The following is an 18,440-nucleotide window of genomic DNA, read 5'->3' as shown; positions in this document are numbered from 1 at the left end:
AGAAAAAAAAATACTATGGAAGTCAATGGTGCAAAAGTTCCAATTGTTCTTCAAAATATCTTCCTTTGTATTCAACAGAAGAAAGAAATACAGGTTTGTAACAACTTGACGGTGAGTAAATGATGACAGAATTTTTATTTTTGGGTGGAGTATCCCTTTTCAGATTAACACTGACTTTTCAGCATCATTAGTGCAGTCTTCAGTGTCACATGATCCTTTAGAAATCATTCTAATATGCTTATTTGCTGCTCAAGAAACAATTCTTATTCAATATTTTTTTTTTAAAAAGTTGATAAAAAAAGATACAATTTTAGAATGATTGAATAGAAAGAACATATCACATAAAATAAAATATTTATTTTAAATAGAAATCTTTGTATCATTATAAATGTCTTAACTGTCACTTTCAGTGATTACTGATCAATTTGATGCATCCTTGCTGAATAGGAGGAGAAAAACAGACCTTTAAATGGTAGCATATCTGTTAATAAGGATTGGTATGATCAAATATCCTTATCCTACAAAATCTTTTTTTATTTCGATACAGATATTTTACTGGAAAGATATTTTTACTGGATTACCCTCAACATTTAGTTGTATCCATCTTAATGTTTTTTCAAAAAAGTATTGTATTGTGTTTCATGACTCTTTAATAATTTGTCTTTCAGCTCTCTCTCCTCCTAATGTCGTGATCTCCAGCATCACAGAAAACTCAATGACTTTGACCATCACCAATGAGTATAAGGTCCAGGTTGGTCAGATTGTTTTTTTTCTCTGTGCAGGGTTTATGTTACCTTCTTTCGAATGTAAATATAATATTGATCCCTCTTTCTCTTTCTATTATGTGAAGCACTACATTGTCGTTATTTCGTGGGTATTTGATGAACATGTGAAGGAGAGCTGGAATTACACTGTCTTAGGAACATTGAATGGTAAAAGACTTCACAGTCATCAAACATCCTGTCAGTATTTCTGGAAGAAGATACAATGTGTGTGTGCTCTTTTCTGTATAGCCACTAACCTGACAGCAGGGATAGTGTATGAGGTGGCGGTGTGGGCTCACACGGATGATGGAGACAGTCCTACTGCTCTGTCCCGCCAGCAGACCAAAGGCGTAAGACCTGCCGAGCCATCACTAAAGGCCAGAGCGCTCAACCAGACTGCTGTAGATTGCAACTGGACCGGCCCTCAAGCTGAGGTGAGACTAACTCATAAACGGTCACATTTATAGGTCAAACTTTAAGGCCGAAATCCAGTAATTTCAATAGGAATTTGTGCGTTCGGTTGATTTCGCTCATGTTCAAGCTGGTCATATGAACTCGCTTTTAATAAATATTAAGACTTTTACACGGATTAGCTCCAAATTCATACACACTTTATGTTAGAGCTGCACAATTCTGGATAAATCTGTTTGAATGAGTGATTCAGTCATAAAGAATTCACTTGTTTCATTACTGGATGAATCAGCAATTTGAAACAAATTTCTTGAATGAATGACCTATCCAATGAAAAAATGAAGAGTTCAGATGCAAAAGCCTCTAAATGCCATTTGAAATTTTCTTCTTTAATGGCGATTTGTATCAAACTTGTATATTTAAGTTCAGAAATTTCAATTAAATGGCAATGATAATTACCTATTAATTGTTATTTAAGTGAAATTACTGAACTTAAATATACAAGTTTGATAAAAAGCATCATTAAAGAAGAAAATTTCAAATGGCATTTAGAGGCTTTTGCATCTGAACTCTTCAAATACATTTTAAACATTCACTTGTTGCCACCTAGTGGTGTAACGGTATAGTTAATACAGTTCAAATTACGTTCAAAAGGTGATTTACTCTATATTGAGACAACAGTGTTTATTATCCAAGCTATAAACTTTTATCCCAGTACTTCTGTGATAAATTGAATTATTCTAACAGAAATAATGTTACAGTGTTAGGTGGTTGAAAAGTCAGTTTGTAAGGCTGTTTAATACTTAAACATGACAACTTCCTACTCCGCCAATGCAGATTTGAATGTTCGCTGTGTGACCGTAACGTCACTTTTCCAAGGTTTAATGGACATAGATGAATCATTGTCATTTAGGAAGAAGATTGTGTGATTGTAGTCTTTTAAAGATGAATTGTGCAGCTCTACTTTGTGTATTTAAAAGTATGACAAGAAAAGAAAGTTATGAATACTGTAAGATATGAGATCAAGTAAAGCACTCATTGGTCACACTATATATATTAAAGGTGCTCTAAGCGATGTCACACGTTTTTTGTCACATACAGCAAACATCTCCTCACTATCCACTAGCTGCCTGTCCCCTGGACAACCCAGGCTCCACAAATGGCAATAAAAACAAACTGCGGCAACCCATCCACGAAACATAACAAACTGTTCCAGCCAATAACTGACAAGAAGGCCCTGGGGGTGGGGTTTGGGGGGGTCATTGCACAGTTGAGGAGGAGGGAGAGTCCATCTAGCCTCCGTTTTGTTTGAAAATACTTTAAACGTCAAAAAGAAGTCACGTCACCCGACATCGCTTAGAGCACCTTTAACTATCTAACTAGTATGTACTAAGATTTCCTCAAGCATATTTTGCATGGGGTTTAGAAACGCAAATTCGCAACGTCGACTAATAGAAATCTGCTTGGTTTGAAAGTGGCTTCTGTGTGAGCTTTTGCTTCATACATTGCTGCACTATTGGCAATAGACAATAGACCCTTTTTGCTGAAATTTCGCTAATGTGACCGCGCCATTACGCGGAATAGAGGCTAGTGAGACACCATCTTCTGTCTTCGCAGTTGTATGGAGTGTTCTACGCCACCTCCTTCCTGGATCTGTACCGCAGACCTCACAGGGTGAATACCACCTCCACCAGTCTGACTGTGAGCGTTGACAGCGACGAGCAATACCTCTTCCTGGTTAGTATCCACCCTCACTTTGAAGATCCGTCTTGGCACCATGATGTCCAGATGAAGTGACTATATGTGTGTTGTTCAGGTGAGGGTGATCTCTCCATACATGGGCCCTCCATCAGACTTTGCTGTGGTGAAGATGATCCCCAACGAGCGACTTCCACCTCGAAACCTGCACAAAGTGCGAGTGGATAAGACGCAGGCCACTCTGAAGTGGCAGCCGCCATTCGATTCTCCCAGCAGTCCTTTGGTATGAAAACAAAGTCAGTTGAAACGTTTTTATAATTTAGTTATGTCGGATGGGGGTGTTTCAAGCGTCTTTGTGTATATATCAGACGTATGCAGTGCACGTGAGAGATACGATTCGTAAAACGGAGCGGGACTATAAGGTGAACACTCAGAACAACACGGTGGAGTACACGCTGAAGGGTCTGGAGCCTGGAGGACGCTACAGCATCACCATCAGGCTACTCAACATGAGCAAAGAGGCCAGCTACACACTCAACACAGGTAGTCATCTCTTTTCTTGCCTGAAACATTGTACCATAAAAAAGGTCATGGGTGCCTGAAGGGTGTTATCTGTCGGTACACTCAGAGGGAGAGTTTTTTTAGCAAAAACGATTGCAAACGCATTTGGCAAATTCACAGAAAGACTCTTATTGAAATATTCTCACTGAAACCGTTTCTTAGGTCAGTCAGAGCGCTACTATTGCAGCGCGTACAGTGCAGACACCACTGGAAAAAGTGAAACACTAAATGTGTTTAATATGTTAATATTAGTTGTATAGACCATTTTGCAAGATGTAAACAACACTGGTCCAGAAGCACTTCCTGTTTCAGTTTTTTAACACTACATAAAAGCTGGGATAAAATACAACCAACAGAACATTTAAAATTGAATCAAAAAGTTAAACAAGCATCTTTAAGATGTTTTCTTTACATGTGAATAAAGAAAACAGTTACAAACTGAAACAGGAAGTGTTTCTGGACCAGTGTTGTTTACGTCTTGCAAAATGGTCTATTGTACTTACACTTAATTATGTAATTTATGGCATGAGAGGCAATCATATAATGTGGCACACAGTGAAGTGCCTGCTTACCCCTTCAGCCCACGATGTAGCAGAACCTGCGTTTATAATACAATTTCTTCATTTTTAAAAATATTAAGAGCCCACATTTTCATTCACTTTTTTTTTTAACCAAATCCTCCTTTCCCATCTCTACACAACCTGTCAGACATTTAAGGTTGGTAAAATTTGTATTGTTTTTGACCGATGCCTTTTCTGCTCACCATGGCTGCAGTTATTTGATTAAAAAACAGAAAAAAGGTAGTATTGTGAAATATTATTAGAATTTCAAAAAACTTTTTTCTGTTTTAATATATTTTAAATTGTAATTTATTTCTATGATGACAAAACTGCATTTTCAGCATCATTAGTCCAGTGTTCAGTGTCACATGATCCTTCAGAAGTCAATCTAAAATGCTGATTGGCTGCTCAAGAAACATTTCTTATTATCAATGTTGAAAACAGTTGTGCTGCTTAATGTTTATTCTTTTATGATTAGAAAGTTAAACAGAACAGTATTTTATTTGAAATATAAATCTTTTGTAACATTCTAAATGTGTTTACTGTCACTTTTGATTAGTTTAATGCATACTTGCTAAATAAAAGTATGAATTTCTTTGAAAAAACAAAAACAACAACAACTTACTGACCCCAAACTTTTAAATGGCAGTGTATTTATGCTATAAGTAAAAAATGGGTTATTTCATCCTGGTTTTTTTTGTGTTGTTTTGCTCTAAACCTACATTTATCCATTCCACACAGTTTCTCTGCCTGCACCTGAGGCCCTCAAAATCTTAGAAGAACAGGATCATGTGTTCCTCTTCTGGAAGAGCCTGGCTGTGAAGGACCGGACCTTCAATGAAAGCAGGGTTAGAAACCACATTTGAGTCCACATAAAATCCACATTGACTGTTTACTCAATTAACATTTCTGATTGTATTGTATTAGGACACATTATCCCAAAGGGAACTGTTTGAAACATCTTTCCTATTTGGCTTTTTCCTTTTTCCTTGTTTTTGTCGGCTTCACTAATGATGGCTTGACTCTTCAGGGCTATGAGGTGTATGTGCATGACAGTGTCACCAACTCCACTACGTGTCTGGGCAACACAACAGAGACGTTCTTCAGGATTAACAGCTTGTTGGTGGGTCATAACTACACGTTCTCAGTGCGGGCGCGCTGCCTGCTCAACAACCAGCTGTGTGGAGAGGCGGCGGTGCTGTTATATGACGAACTGGGCAAAGCAGCAGGCATGAGCTTTTACACACTAAACATTTTTGCCTATATATCTGTGGCTGTTTGTTTGGCCAGACGTTGATCCTGACACATTTGTGTCATTGTTCAGGGCCGAGTGATGCCAAATCTCAGTCGGGTAAATCCGAAGACATGGCGGCGGTGGTTGTTCCAGTGTTGTTCCTGCTGTTGGTGGGTGTGTGTGGAGGCCTGGTGGTGCTTTATCTCAGACACCGGCGGCTACAGCACAACTTCACCGCCTTCGCTAATAGCCACTACAACTCCCGTCTGGGCTCTGCCATTTTCTCCTCAGGAGATGAGCTGGGTAAGAGTCCTACCTTTCATGAAATCTGTATTTTGCTTCAGTGTACTTCAGGGAAGTGTAATTAACTGTAGTTAACTTCTCTTCCGTTTAGTTTAGTTCTACACTCCATTTTAATTCAGTTTAGCTCACTGTTTACTTGTGTTTAGATCAGTTGACCATTTTATTTCAGTTCAGTTTAGCTCAGTAAACTTCAAGTTCATTCCATTTCAGTTCAGTTTAGCTCAACTGACTTAAGTGGACTTGTGTTTAAATCGGTTGACTTTATTTTAGTTCAGTTCATTTTAGAACACTTGTGTTTAGCTCAGTTTAATTTTTGTTCAGTTCACTATAATTCAGTTTAGCTCAGTTGTCTTCGGTTCCATTTATTTTAGTTCAGTTGTTTTGAATTTATTTCAATTTGGTTTACTTACGTTGTTTACTTCAATTCGGGTTAGTTTATTTCAGGCGTGTTGTGTTCAGTTTATTTAATTTCACTTAAATTAGTTCAGTTCAGTACAATTCTGTCGCTTCAATTCAGTTTACTTCATTTGAGTTAATTTATATGTAATTTATTTTCTATTTAGTTTGTTCAACTGAACTTCAATTCATTTTAGTTCAATTCATCAATTTAGTTTTGGTCCCTTTTAATTAAGTGCAGGTCACTTGAATAATGTTTATTTTACAGAAAGTTTTACATGCTAAAATTTAGCTGAATTTAACAAATTTGAGTTCTGATCACTTCAATTCAGTTTAGTTCCGTTGCATTTACTTGATTTCAGTTCAGCTTTCTTCAGGTCACATGAATTATGTTCACTTCTGCTCACTTTATTAATTGCACAATCTTTTCCACAGTATGAAAATGAGCTGTTGTTTCTTTGTTCCCTCTCTTCTGAAGGTGACGATGATGAAGACGCTCCTATGATCAGTGGCTTTTCAGATGACGTTCCCATGGTGATTGCATAGCTGGACAACTCTTTCTCTCCTCCTCCTTCACTTCCTACTCCACTTCCTCATCACGTTTTCTTACGTGCCCATCCGGCACACCTTCAAGCTGCAGAGCTCCCTTCCTCTTGACTCCCCGTCACTTAGAAAAACGCTGGATTTATGTTTCTGGACCCCGAGGAAGAAAAGAAAGCATGGAGCGAAAGAGATATTTTTAAATATAAGATGCACTTTTTTTCGGATGCGCAATAACTTATTTTTTATATATAATATATGTGGGTATTGGACTTTGTAGGCATTAACTGAAGCAAACTGTGAAGGAGTTTGTCAGCTGATCAGCAGACTTACTAAACAGGGAAAAGACCCTTATTGTACAAACTCTCACACGAGCATTACATTTGCTTTAAGCCAAAACAAGTATCTAGATATGGGTACATCAGTGCAAAAATTCACAAAAGAAAAAAACAGAAAGCAAACCTCATATGTATACAGATGAAAATGGGCCAATGAATGCTGATAAAAAGGGAAGGCGGTACGGTACGTAGGCTCTTGACAGTAAATTGCACAGGATCCGATTTTTTTTTTTGTTATTGTTGCATTCCGTATGCTCGATTTGTGTCACTTTGTCAGTAGGCCTGCATTTGTCCATGGTACCTTGTTTACACTTTGTATCCATTGTTCATTTCCTTGCTCAGCAATAGGTTTAAAATTCTCTCTGCTTTTTGAAAATGTGAAAATTGTCAGCTATTTTCAGAGAAGAATGACCAAAATTAAGACAATATAGGTTATTAGTGTAGTTCACATTAAGTCATATGCTCAGTCCATAAAAATTGCTCATTGTTCACTCTCTGCTTTTATCCTTTGATTTATCCTACTCATTTTATCTAGCAAAGATAATATTATTGCATATCCTGTGTGCTGCCATGGTTTTAGTCCTTTAGTGTTCTCAGGGAACTGGGTTAATGTAGATGTACCAGCGATATCAGTCACACTGCCACAGGCAGCGCAGTGTGTTTAATTCGGAGACTATTGTGCTGTACAATAGTTCCATATTGCAGTGAAGCCTGTGCAGCTCTTGTCTGAGCGAACCAGAAGGCTTCATCTTAGTCTCATGTGCCAAGCTTAAGAAAAGCAGAGGGTAGCGCAGACGTCTTGCCTTCCCCAACAGTTGTGAAGAGGTACATTTGTTAAATCCATGTTTCATTTTAACTGAATTGTGGGTGTTGCTCAAAGATTTGTTTATGAATGTATTTTTTTCTTCTTGTTTTGTATCTTATATTAAGGTGACCGGAAAAAAAGGAAAATGGTTACCATTTACCCCCTGCTTATTTGTGTTCAAGGATTTTAAATGAGGTTTATGGCCAGTTTACATTAAATGCTTGTGGTCATTATTAATATTACTCTCTCCCATTGTTAATTGGCATTAAACAAAACTGTTCAGTTGGTAGATGCGGCTGTTTTTAGTAAAATTGTTTCTTTCAGTACCACATTGCCTTATTACAACACACTGAGTAATGTATGTAGCGGTATGTCAATGTGATCACATATGCACACACTCACAGAAAATTTTAACAAATAGAAAGATGAAACTTGTATAAAGACAGAAATAGGAAATGTGTGTATCGACATATTGTGAATTACCACCACTGTATAATGTTTTAAAAGTTCCAGTGCAGCACTTGTGTGAATCCTGAGCCACCATTTTTATTTTGTCTTGTTTGTATTCTTTACTCGCAACCATTTGTGGCAATATTTGTCATGCCCATTTTGAAACCCATTTGTTTTTTGTTTTTTTTGGGCAAGATCTAAACATTTTTACATAGCAGTGATGTTGTACACTGCCATGTTTTAAATAATTAATCTTGCCTGCCTACTGAGGGTTTTAAAGATAAGAATATTTTAAGTGGTACAGTATGAGATGTTTTATGAACCACTTATGCTGAATAAATGTGGAAAATGTTAAATCTGACTTCTCTTGCTTTGTGTAACTCGATGTGTTTATAATTACGCTCTTGCAACCAATTATGACTAACATTCCCAGCATATAACACACACACACACACGCATATATATATATATATATATATATATATATATATATATATACATACCTGGTGTTTATGAGCTTCTGCTGGTTTTCGCTTAAAAATTAATGAAGGTTGTGTTAAAGGAGAACTTCAGTCAATTTTAACATTAAGCTAATTTTTTGTACATTTGGAGTGCTGTCAGTACAGACAAAAATGACAAAAATCGATGCGGTGTTGCCTACACCATGCTGTCTTTAAAGTTCGCACCCTGTTGACTTCAATGGGGCAAGTTCTAAACCTGCTTTTAGCCTCTTAAAAACTGGAATTTCACTGGATTTACAAATCCTTGGAAAATTTTTGGATAATTTAAGTGAACACAACTGCATGAAATATATCATACTGTGAAAGTGTTTTTTTATATTTTATTTTTAAAAAATCTTGCATTTTGTACCTTATATAAGGAAAACGGAATCAGAAACGGTTTGGGGGATTCCAGTGTAATCAAAATCTTCATGCTTTACTTAAAAATCATAGAATTACACTGGATGAGGAAGTGGAATGATTCATCATCATGGGTATTATGCCATTGCATTGTCACACGAGACATGTTATGCACCTAAAACCTACAAATCAAATAAAAATTGAGAATTTCCATAAAATTTTGCTAATGTGCGTCATTTTTGTTTATCATAGATGTTTATCATAGAATCAAAACACTTAGTTAAAAACACCTTTAAAAATATATTTTTAAGGTTACTTTCAGATAACTAATATAGTTTTCATTTAGATGTATAATGTGCATATGAGTATAATAACGACTTTTATTATGAAAGTCGCTTTTTCACGACTTGTATTTTGAAGCAACGTACTTGCGTTGGCAGTGCAGGAAGTTCTACTTGTTTTTGATGCCACGTTCACGTCGCTCACTACAATTCAAATTCATTTATTAATAGAAAGGTCAGTTCATCCCTTACTTTGTTTTGAAACGTAAAGTTACTTAATATGGACAATTTTACTGTACTTTTACCAAACAAGCCTTTAATTGAACTGAACGGTTGTGTTAGCTAACTTAGTAACGTTACCTAGTAGGAAACATTAGAGCTGCTGCCATAATGTTTAAAGGACAAAACGTGACAAGTCTAATGTTTATTTTGACATTATTTAGCTTATTTCTTCATATCCAGCTCATTTGCTTGGCCTTTTGAATTTAGAAAAACAGTGAAAGCCAATAAGCTTCCTATATTAGCCTAACAGACATAGTCGTGTTTCTAATCATAGTTAAGTTCTGTAGCTTGTATGTTATATGGAGCTTTTGAAATATTAAACTCTGCTGTGGTATGTTGTTTGAAGGTTTGACATCATGGCGAAGGTGTCTATGGGTAAAGTGCTGCTCCGAAATGTCATCAGACACACAGATGCCCATAACAAGGTGTGAACCTTTATGAACCATTTTTATTTCAGATGTATATCAGCTGAAATCTATCATGAAATTAATCATGGAATGATTCAACTTCTAACTGCAGATTCAAGAGGAGTCTGAGATGTGGAAATTGAGGGATCTTGAACGACAAGCCACGTCCACTCATTTCCCAAAGCACAGGTGATGATTCATGGCGACAGGCACCAATCACAACCTTTGTTTTCTTGTTCCTGGTGTCTTTTTCTCTTTAGTGACAAATGTAATTCCCACTTAGGGGCCGCATGCACTGTGACCGCAATTTGGACGACTCGGAGGGGTCCATGCGAGACCGGCTTGGAGACAGGAAAGATGTGATGTCCGAGAGAGATGAGAGGAAGGCACAATACTGGACGCGAAAACTATATGAGTTTGAAGCTAATGATCCTGACAGGTATTGCTGCTTGCTTTTGTTCTCGTGGTGTTTTCCATTATTTTGTATGTTTGAAACATTTTCTGTGATCACAAAGCTGTGTTCTGTCTCCCCAGGTGGGGCCACAGTGGCTTTAAGGAGCTTTATCCTGAGGAATTTAATTCTGATGGGTAAGGAGAAGCTGTCCTTCCACCTCATAAATGTTAAGCATTATTGTTGTGGGGTTTTTAAATAGCAGGGGTCCTTAATGTGGAACTTCTGGTTCCATTGTTGCTTGATTATTACATTAGCATACATTGCTGATCTTGGATTAAAATTTGTGAAACAATTGTATTTTTTTAATCAATTAAATTAAATTTACAATTACAATTAAAATGTAATGTACAAATATCTCTTTACATCTGTCATTATTTTCTCACCCTCATGTCGCTTCAAACCTGCAAGACATCGTTCATCTTCGGAACACAAATGAAGATATTTTTAATAAAATCTGAGCAATTTCTGTCCCTCCATTGACAGCCTACACAACTACCAAATTTAAAGTCCAGAAAGCTAATAAAGACGTCATTAAAGTGATCCATGTGACTTCAATTTTATGAAGTGACACCAGTGCATTGTTTGCAAAACCTAATTTACCACTTTATTTACAAAATATTAATTTCCAAGGAAAGCACATGCATGTTGTTTTGACACGAGAGAATACGCTGTTGCGTGATCGTGCATCATAGATTAATATTTTGTAAATATAGTGGTAAATTAGGTTTGTTTTTTGCCTTGAAAGTGGTATTAGACTGTCAATGGAGGGACGGGAAGCTCTCACATTTTATTAAAAATATCTTAATTTGTTTTCCGAAGGTGAATGAAAGTCTTACAGCTTTAGAACGATATGATGGTGAGTTATTAATCCCTGTTATAGACCCCTTTTCAGTTGGTAAACATGGTGACGTTTTTATGTGGGCGGAGCTTAGGTGGAGGCAGAACGATCCCTCTGGCCGCTTCACTAATGCTAGTTAGCAAACTTTATTAGCTTGTTTTTTAACAATGACTGAAGAAAATCAGATTTTATCTTAATGTGTAAGGTCACTCAGTGTCCAGGACCCCGATTGTTAATTTTAACGGACAGAACCAGATTGGCCGACCCGTAGCCGTCTGCACACTCACTCAATGGATGGACGATCTGACAGGATTAACGTTACGTTACCTCGGTTGAGTGGCCTGACTTCTACACCAACCTTTTTAGAGAAACCGATCGCAAAGAGAAACTGTGGGTATATAAATCTTTAGATGCCTATAACTATATGCTGAATGGTCATGTACAAGACTTGTGTGTATGATCGGCGCAAAAGGGGTCTATAGAGTCATTCATTTCACTTGATGTTAAAAACAAATAATTTTCCTAGCAGTAAAATTAAAATGTAGTATACAAATATATATGCATTCTTAATGATTGTTTTTGATGGCTTTCCAATACAACCATCATTATAATACAAAGGTTAAAAACCCCTGTTTTCATTATGATGTTACATAATTTTCTTCTATAATCTAAAGAATTAAATTATCTTAAATAATGAAATATAATTGAATTATTGATTTATTATAATTTTAATAATATAGATATAAAATCAAATTATTATACAATTAAATGATTTCATAATCTGAATATATTAATTCTTGAAATATTCTAGCAGCATATTTTTTCATTTAACAATATATTATATTCATTTATTTCAGAAAAAAGGCCTGCAGTGATAGTAAACACAGAAGGAAAAAACACAAGAACAAACTACACGATGTTATAGAGAAATCTTCCAAGAAGTCATCTAAGAAGAAGAAAAAGAAAAAAGAGAAGAAGAGTAGGAGAACTGTGGCCTCGGGCTCTGAGATCTGCAGTGATGCGGAGGACACCGCGAGGAGGAAACAGAGGAGGAAGGGGGGTAAAAGCAAGCGTAGGAAAAAGGAACACAAAGACAGAACAGAAGACAGCAGCACGGATGACAGCCGTTCAAACATCAGGGCGAGAACAAGACGGAAGAGAGACTGCCCTGAAATAGACACACTGGCCGAGCCTCAGCGGAAAAAGCGGAAAAACTGGAAAGTGGCGAATGAGGAGAGATCAGAGGAGAGCTCTGATGCTTGACTTTTCAGTCTACCTGGCTGAGCAATTAGGCTTACTGTAGACACATTTTTGTAATCGTGCATCTCATTCATATTTAGGAGACTCTGATCATGGGTCTAGAGATCATGGGTCTGGTGCTTTATACCTCTCCAAACAGACACTTGATGGCTTTTTCACCATTTTTGCATTCTTGCGAATTTGTCAAATTTTATAAGGTTATATTTTCGGAACATCTTTGGATGTTTTTATTTCTTGTGGGACTGAACGATTTTTATTGACCAAGAAAAAACTCAGGTATTTTTCTGCCATGTGTGAAATTGAATTAAGTGAAAACATATTTTTTAATATACTTATATTTTATCATACCTTCTTGTATTTTATCATACCTTATTCTTGAACCTAACAGTTCCAACAATCAATTTTTTGTTATTGCTGCCAAACAGCATTTGTGTGTTAAGTGCAAAGTTGCCCAGAAGGTGGCACTTTTGCACTATCAATCAGAAGACAATCTCAAAGCTTATAGCAAGCCGTTTTAACATTTAATCCTTAATATGTTCTAGTATCTGTTTTAGGTTCTAGTACCTTTTTAAAAGATACTGGTACTTATTCATTAGATACTAGTTCTTATTCATTAGATAGGCTACTCGTGCCTATTAAATTGGTACTAGTACTTATTAGAGACTTGTATTATTCATTTGATACTACTTATTTCGATAGTTATTATTACTATTCTGTTGTGACTAATAACACATTTCAAATGTTTGCCATTGACTTATATAGGAATCTGTCATTAAGAAATCAACGATTCAGTTTTGATTAGTATGTATTCTAATTATGACTAACGACATTTACAATCGTTAGATACTAGTAATGAATAATCAACTGAAGAGTAGGCATTAATACCTATAAGCACTAGGCCTACCTAAAGGAATACTCGTAGCCCATCTAAAAAGCAAGTAAGATATGGAAATAGAGTTTATTACGTATTAAGGATTAAATGTCAAAACGGCTTGCCATACAAAGCGAGGCTGCTTGATTGTCTTTTAACGACTTGTTTTGTGCATTCGCTTGTAAACACCTACAGTAAATGGAATTTCACTATTGTTTACTTTCGGCATTTACGGATAATGCCTACTTCCCCTTGCGTGTTTGCACTTACTGATTAATTTGCTCTAAACTGCCAAAGGTCAAGCATTCGTATCGTAAATGAAATTACATCAGTTGTCTTTGAAACCAACCGTTATTTTAACCAGTTGGCTAGTTAGTAGAATTCACTTGTTGTGTCATTGTTTACCGTTATTTTTGCTCAATGCTCTCTCACTTCCACCGAGTCCACGTGCGTAACTTGTTAGAGAGGTGTGTGTGGGTGCTTTTTTATGTATATTATGTATGGGTTGAGTCAGTGACCGCTCATTATTCTGATCACCGCCTGCTTTCTTCCTTTGTAAACACGGAGCAGTAGACGTAAAGAACATTGCGTCTCTCTGACAATGAACAGCGCCCTTTCCTATCAGCCTGGCTGCTGGCACGACGACTCAAAACAAAATGACCAAACGCTTCCAAGCTTCATAATTCAAAATAATTGTGGCTAGCTTTCTTCAGCCGAGATTAAGCTGTTCCGTGTCTTTTTAGTGTAAACTATCACTAACACGCAGCTCAGGGGAACACGCTGTTCTGAATTTCGCCCTTTTGATTTTTTCCCGATTTTATTGCAATGTGTGTGTTTTTTTTTTTAATGCCCTTTGACATTAAATCAGAAAATCAGATATTAGGGTGGTAATAAAAGAAAAACAGACTAATCAAGCAGTTTCAAATTGCAGCAGTTTAAATTATTTTTCTTTCATTACAAATTTATAATAGCCTAGCCTTTTTTTAAAGCCTACTGTCATTTTTCTAACCCAAGGTTGTTTTACAAAAACAGATGACTCTCACATCGCCAACAACAAAACAGTTTCCTTCAGTAGGCTACAATTCAAAAGATTGGTATGAAATGAATAGCCTACTTTTATTCACTACAGTAAATTGATCAAACATTACATTTACAGACATTTATAATCCGACAAAAAAATCAATTTCAACTAAATGCTGTTCTTTTGAACTCTCAACTCTCTATTGTTTAAAGGGGTGGTATAATGCCCTTTTGACAAGATATAAATCACTGATGTCCACAGAGTGTGTACGTGAGGTTTTAGCTCAAAATACCCCACAGATATTTTTATATAGCATGTTAAAGGGACCCTTCACTCATTTGCATTAAGCATTGTATCTTTAGAAAGCCAGTCATATTTTTGAATGGTCATGGTTTATTCCCTTATTTTCCCCTCAGATGGGAGAAATAAGGATTTAAGTGTTTTACTTCCTGCTTATTATGACGTAAAAATCATAATTTTGCGTCATAATAAGCAGGAAGTCACATTTCATTGAAATGACAAGAGACTACAAACATTAGCTCATTATTATTCAAGGGTGTGGGACCCACTCACCCTACAGGCCTATTACAGATCAGTGGGTGGGACTTCACTTGCAGAAACTGAAATCAATATCCGCCATCTTGTTTTTGGAAGCTAAGCTAACAAGCGCTGTGGAGATAGGAAGTATGACAATGACAGAAGAAACTAAACATGATATGGAAGAAGAGGATTTTGAAAGTCTGCTGCTTGAATCCGATGTTCATGCTATCTTTACGAGCCGCAATATAGTGAAGAGCAGCGGAGGCTGTGACCGCAATTTAATACCTACTTATTAACTCACTGTGCTGCGTCCAACTGATTGCACTGTATTTGATTTTATCAAGAACTTTTTTAACATATTTTATATTATTTTTTAATTCTCACCTTGTTATTCTTATTACTTTATTTCCTTATATATAAAGCACTTTGAATTACCAGTGTATGAAATATGATATTTGCCTTGCCTAATACTATTAGTATCACGATGGTCATAAGGAGGCTTTATAAAGTGCAGTAGTGAATGCAGCTAGTTTAGCATAGAAAACCTATTCAGACTCTTATTATACTGTTTAAAATACCACATTTATAGGGAATATATTTCAAGGTGAAGTCAAATGACGTGGTTTAAACATGTTGGACCCTATGGTGGTCAATAACATGCCCCTCTGCTGAGAACCTTTCAAGGTTAATCGACAGCTCCTGCAGCCAGTGCTCCGAACACACGCTATTTCCCGGATTGCTCACCAAATCAGTTGTGCATTCAAGCTGACCCTCTCACAGACTTTACTTCAATTAGCCACCAAGTGAATCATGGGTCAAATTTGCTCCCGTTGCCATGGCAACCTGACGTAAAAATTTGGATTCTCTTGACACTATACTGGAGGCTACACCAACATCTCAGCTTAGGGTGTGCATATTATGTGGGCACACGTTCAAAATTATAATATTTTGAAATACTCAAAATATGCAGCATTTGTCCATAGTAAAACTAGAAAAAGAGCACTCACTCAAGTGTCCTCAAGTTTTCATCATTAGATGTGGATAAATATTGAGCGTTAAACACACAATAACTTGTCCCTGACATCAGTTAGAAGCTGCTTTATATATCTTCAAATTTGATTATAGTAACTAACCTAATTCTGAAAAAAAAAAAAAAAAACTCTGCAAAACCTGATGGGTTGTTGTCAAGTGATTGTTTTTTTTTTTAAATGTTACTAAGGAGTTCTGACTGTTGTTATGCAGTTGGTACAGTGTTCTGAGTGGCTAAGATGTTGCTAGGAGATTGACTGTTTTGGCCATGTTGATGGGCAGTAGCTAGGAAGTTCTGGGTGATTGTGAAGGTGTTCTGAGTGTCTTTTAGTTTCTACGTGGCTTCTCCAGTGTTATGTGGTTAGTGCATTGTTTGGTGGATATTGAGGTGTTCTGAGTGTTTTTGTCCTTACTGTGTTGTTGATAACATATTTTGGGTGGTTTTAGCATGTTGCTATGCATTTGCTGTAGTGTTCTGGGTGGTTAATTCATTTCTAGGGGGTTGCTAAGGAGTTGCTAATTGTTAATGTGCTGTAGCTAGCATTTGTTGCATCTGGTTGCTTTGGTGTTCTGGGTGGTAAACACGTTGCTACTAGGGCTGGGTAAAAAATATCGGCTTCTCGGTTTTAATTGATTCTCATTTTTGAAGAACCAATATCGATTCTAATATCCCAAGAATTAATCTCAGTCTATGCTGTTTTCAGTTGATAAATGAACAAAACTTTGCAGTGCACATCCCATCTAATAGAGTTCAAACAAAGCTTTGTACTTCGTTACTTTTGAAATTCGGTACATTTTATTACAAAATTCAAACAATAAATACCTTTTTGGCACTCTTTAATGTGGCACGACATATAACGGACACACCTCCATGGACTCAGCGGCAGGGACATCGGCACAGGCAAAGTCACCGGCACAGACACGGACACATCTACAAATACAGACACGGGCACCGGCACGGACACACTGATGTGTATCTATGCATCATATGCTAATTTAGGTTACAAATCACCGCGAACCTTCTTCAGCATCTCCCTAAATACTCAGACCAAGGCAGGAACATCCTTTTAAATATAAACATGAGTCCACAGTGGGAATTTGCATTAATCACTGTCCCGGACTTACTGGGAAGTTGATTTACATGGCGGCACACCTACAGTAGTTAACAAGATATCTCTAAACTCTTCTCACCTTATTACCTTTTTGGTTTACTTCTGTGGGAATGAGACCTTTGTACCCGTCGCACTGAGACATTTCAAATGATACCAAACATGTATAATACTGAATGATAATTGTTCATATTAAACCATAAAGATTATTCAGTGAATTCAGGGAGGGATGGGTGAAGGGAATGGTGTGTAAATTGGAGGTGATTAACTCAAGTGTGATTGTGTCTCGAACGGGGATGGTAATATAGCAAGAGAGTTCAAATGTTAATTTCCTTTGTTTTCTCAGAGAGTAGCCCGCCCCTCTCTTCCAGTTTTTCCAGTTTTACACTTGTTAAGGCTCTCTATAAATGTTTTAAATTATATAATGAATGTCTACTGTAAAAATTGGACCAGACCAATAACCTCATTACAGCATGGGTTTGCACTTGCATGACCTTTGCCTCAAAGATCACTCTCTACTGTGTTGTTTCATAACATAAAAGGTTTTTGAGTAAGCAGTCCCTTGTGTTCAGACAGTTCAAAGTAATCCAGGGCACATTCAGGCCCAAAAAAACACCATCAGCACCATGCTTTCATTGGCCTCACAATGTGACGTCAGTGCAAGCCTTTGCCATACTCAGAAAAAGGAGGAGGAAATGGATGTATGATCCAGGGGGAAAACAGCTTTCAGAGCTTTCAAGAAGGTTTGATTTGTGCAGTCAACCCCCTTTTCCTCCCTCACTTTACATCCCTGCTATCACACCTCCGCCTGCACATCCTTATGGGACGCAGGTTTGACGTCAGCGAGTGTCAGCTCAGCCCATAGTCTGCCTCTGCTGCTAAATGACTGCAGTAATTGATTCAGAAGAGCAGAACGAGCCTCAGCTAATTGGTCTGTGCAGCAGCTGCTCCGTTTCTGGTCTCTCCTCAAATCTTCTACCAGTTCACGTCACACATAGCAACGCACTTTTATAAGCTGTGAAAATATGAGGGGGAGGTTGGCCGTACATCATCTGTTGGATGATTGAAAAGTGCTTTGCTCTGATGGAAGGTTCTGCTTTTTCTGTTATCAGCACGTCACTGCGGAGAAGTGGCATTTTTTGAAAAACTAGAACAAGACTGTGTACAGGAGATTTGTGGGATGCACATCCATCCATGAAGGTCCCGTTCCACCACATCCCAAAGATATTGGGTTGAGATCTGGTGACTGTAGGAGCCATCTTAGTACAGTGAACTCATTGTCATATTCAAGAAACCAATTTGAAATGATTCAAGCTTTGTGACATGTTGCATTATCCTGCTGGAAGTAGCCATCAGAGGATGGGTACATGGTGGCCATAAAGGGATGGACATGATCAGAAACATGCTCAGGTAGACGATGCCCAATCG

The 18,440-nt window shown here is 37.2% G+C and overlaps 2 protein-coding genes across 3 annotated transcripts in view; both read left to right on the top strand.

Annotated features, from left to right (window-relative positions):
- Nucleotides 1-8,416, top strand: part of sorl1 (sortilin-related receptor, L(DLR class) A repeats containing) — a 53,234-nt gene extending 44,818 nt beyond the window's left edge. The window contains exons 39-48 of the mRNA XM_039670528.2: nt 669-751; nt 851-932; nt 1,014-1,198; nt 2,793-2,912; nt 2,992-3,156; nt 3,242-3,416; nt 4,736-4,842; nt 5,025-5,223; nt 5,319-5,531; nt 6,406-8,416. Of these exons, the coding sequence (XP_039526462.2) occupies nt 669-751; nt 851-932; nt 1,014-1,198; nt 2,793-2,912; nt 2,992-3,156; nt 3,242-3,416; nt 4,736-4,842; nt 5,025-5,223; nt 5,319-5,531; nt 6,406-6,473 (1,397 nt within the window). The 3' untranslated portion in view covers nt 6,474-8,416. The remainder of the gene's footprint in view (nt 1-668; nt 752-850; nt 933-1,013; nt 1,199-2,792; nt 2,913-2,991; nt 3,157-3,241; nt 3,417-4,735; nt 4,843-5,024; nt 5,224-5,318; nt 5,532-6,405) is intronic.
- Nucleotides 8,417-9,341: 925 nt separating this feature from the next.
- Nucleotides 9,342-14,230, top strand: nkapd1 (NKAP domain containing 1). 2 transcript variants are annotated; one of them, XM_039670360.2, is made up of 6 exons: nt 9,342-9,436; nt 9,830-9,908; nt 10,003-10,079; nt 10,174-10,329; nt 10,425-10,478; nt 12,040-14,230. In XM_039670360.2, exons 2-6 carry the CDS (start codon nt 9,840-9,842, stop codon nt 12,443-12,445), a joined length of 762 nt encoding a protein of 253 aa, XP_039526294.2. In that variant the 5' UTR covers nt 9,342-9,436; nt 9,830-9,839; the 3' UTR covers nt 12,446-14,230. The 2 variants fall into 2 exon arrangements, with proteins under 2 accessions (XP_039526294.2, XP_039526295.2); XM_039670361.2 differs by lacking the exon at nt 9,830-9,908 and having other exon boundaries at nt 9,347-9,436; nt 9,941-10,079.
- Nucleotides 14,231-18,440: the final 4,210 nt, after the last annotated feature.

Source organism: Pimephales promelas, chromosome 16 (genome assembly GCF_988280905.1).
Source record: "Pimephales promelas chromosome 16, fPimPro1.hap1.1, whole genome shotgun sequence".
NCBI classification, from domain to species: domain Eukaryota; kingdom Metazoa; phylum Chordata; class Actinopteri; order Cypriniformes; family Leuciscidae; genus Pimephales; species Pimephales promelas.
Note: the sequence above shows the minus strand (reverse complement) of the source record. Positions and strands in the feature narration are given on the sequence as shown.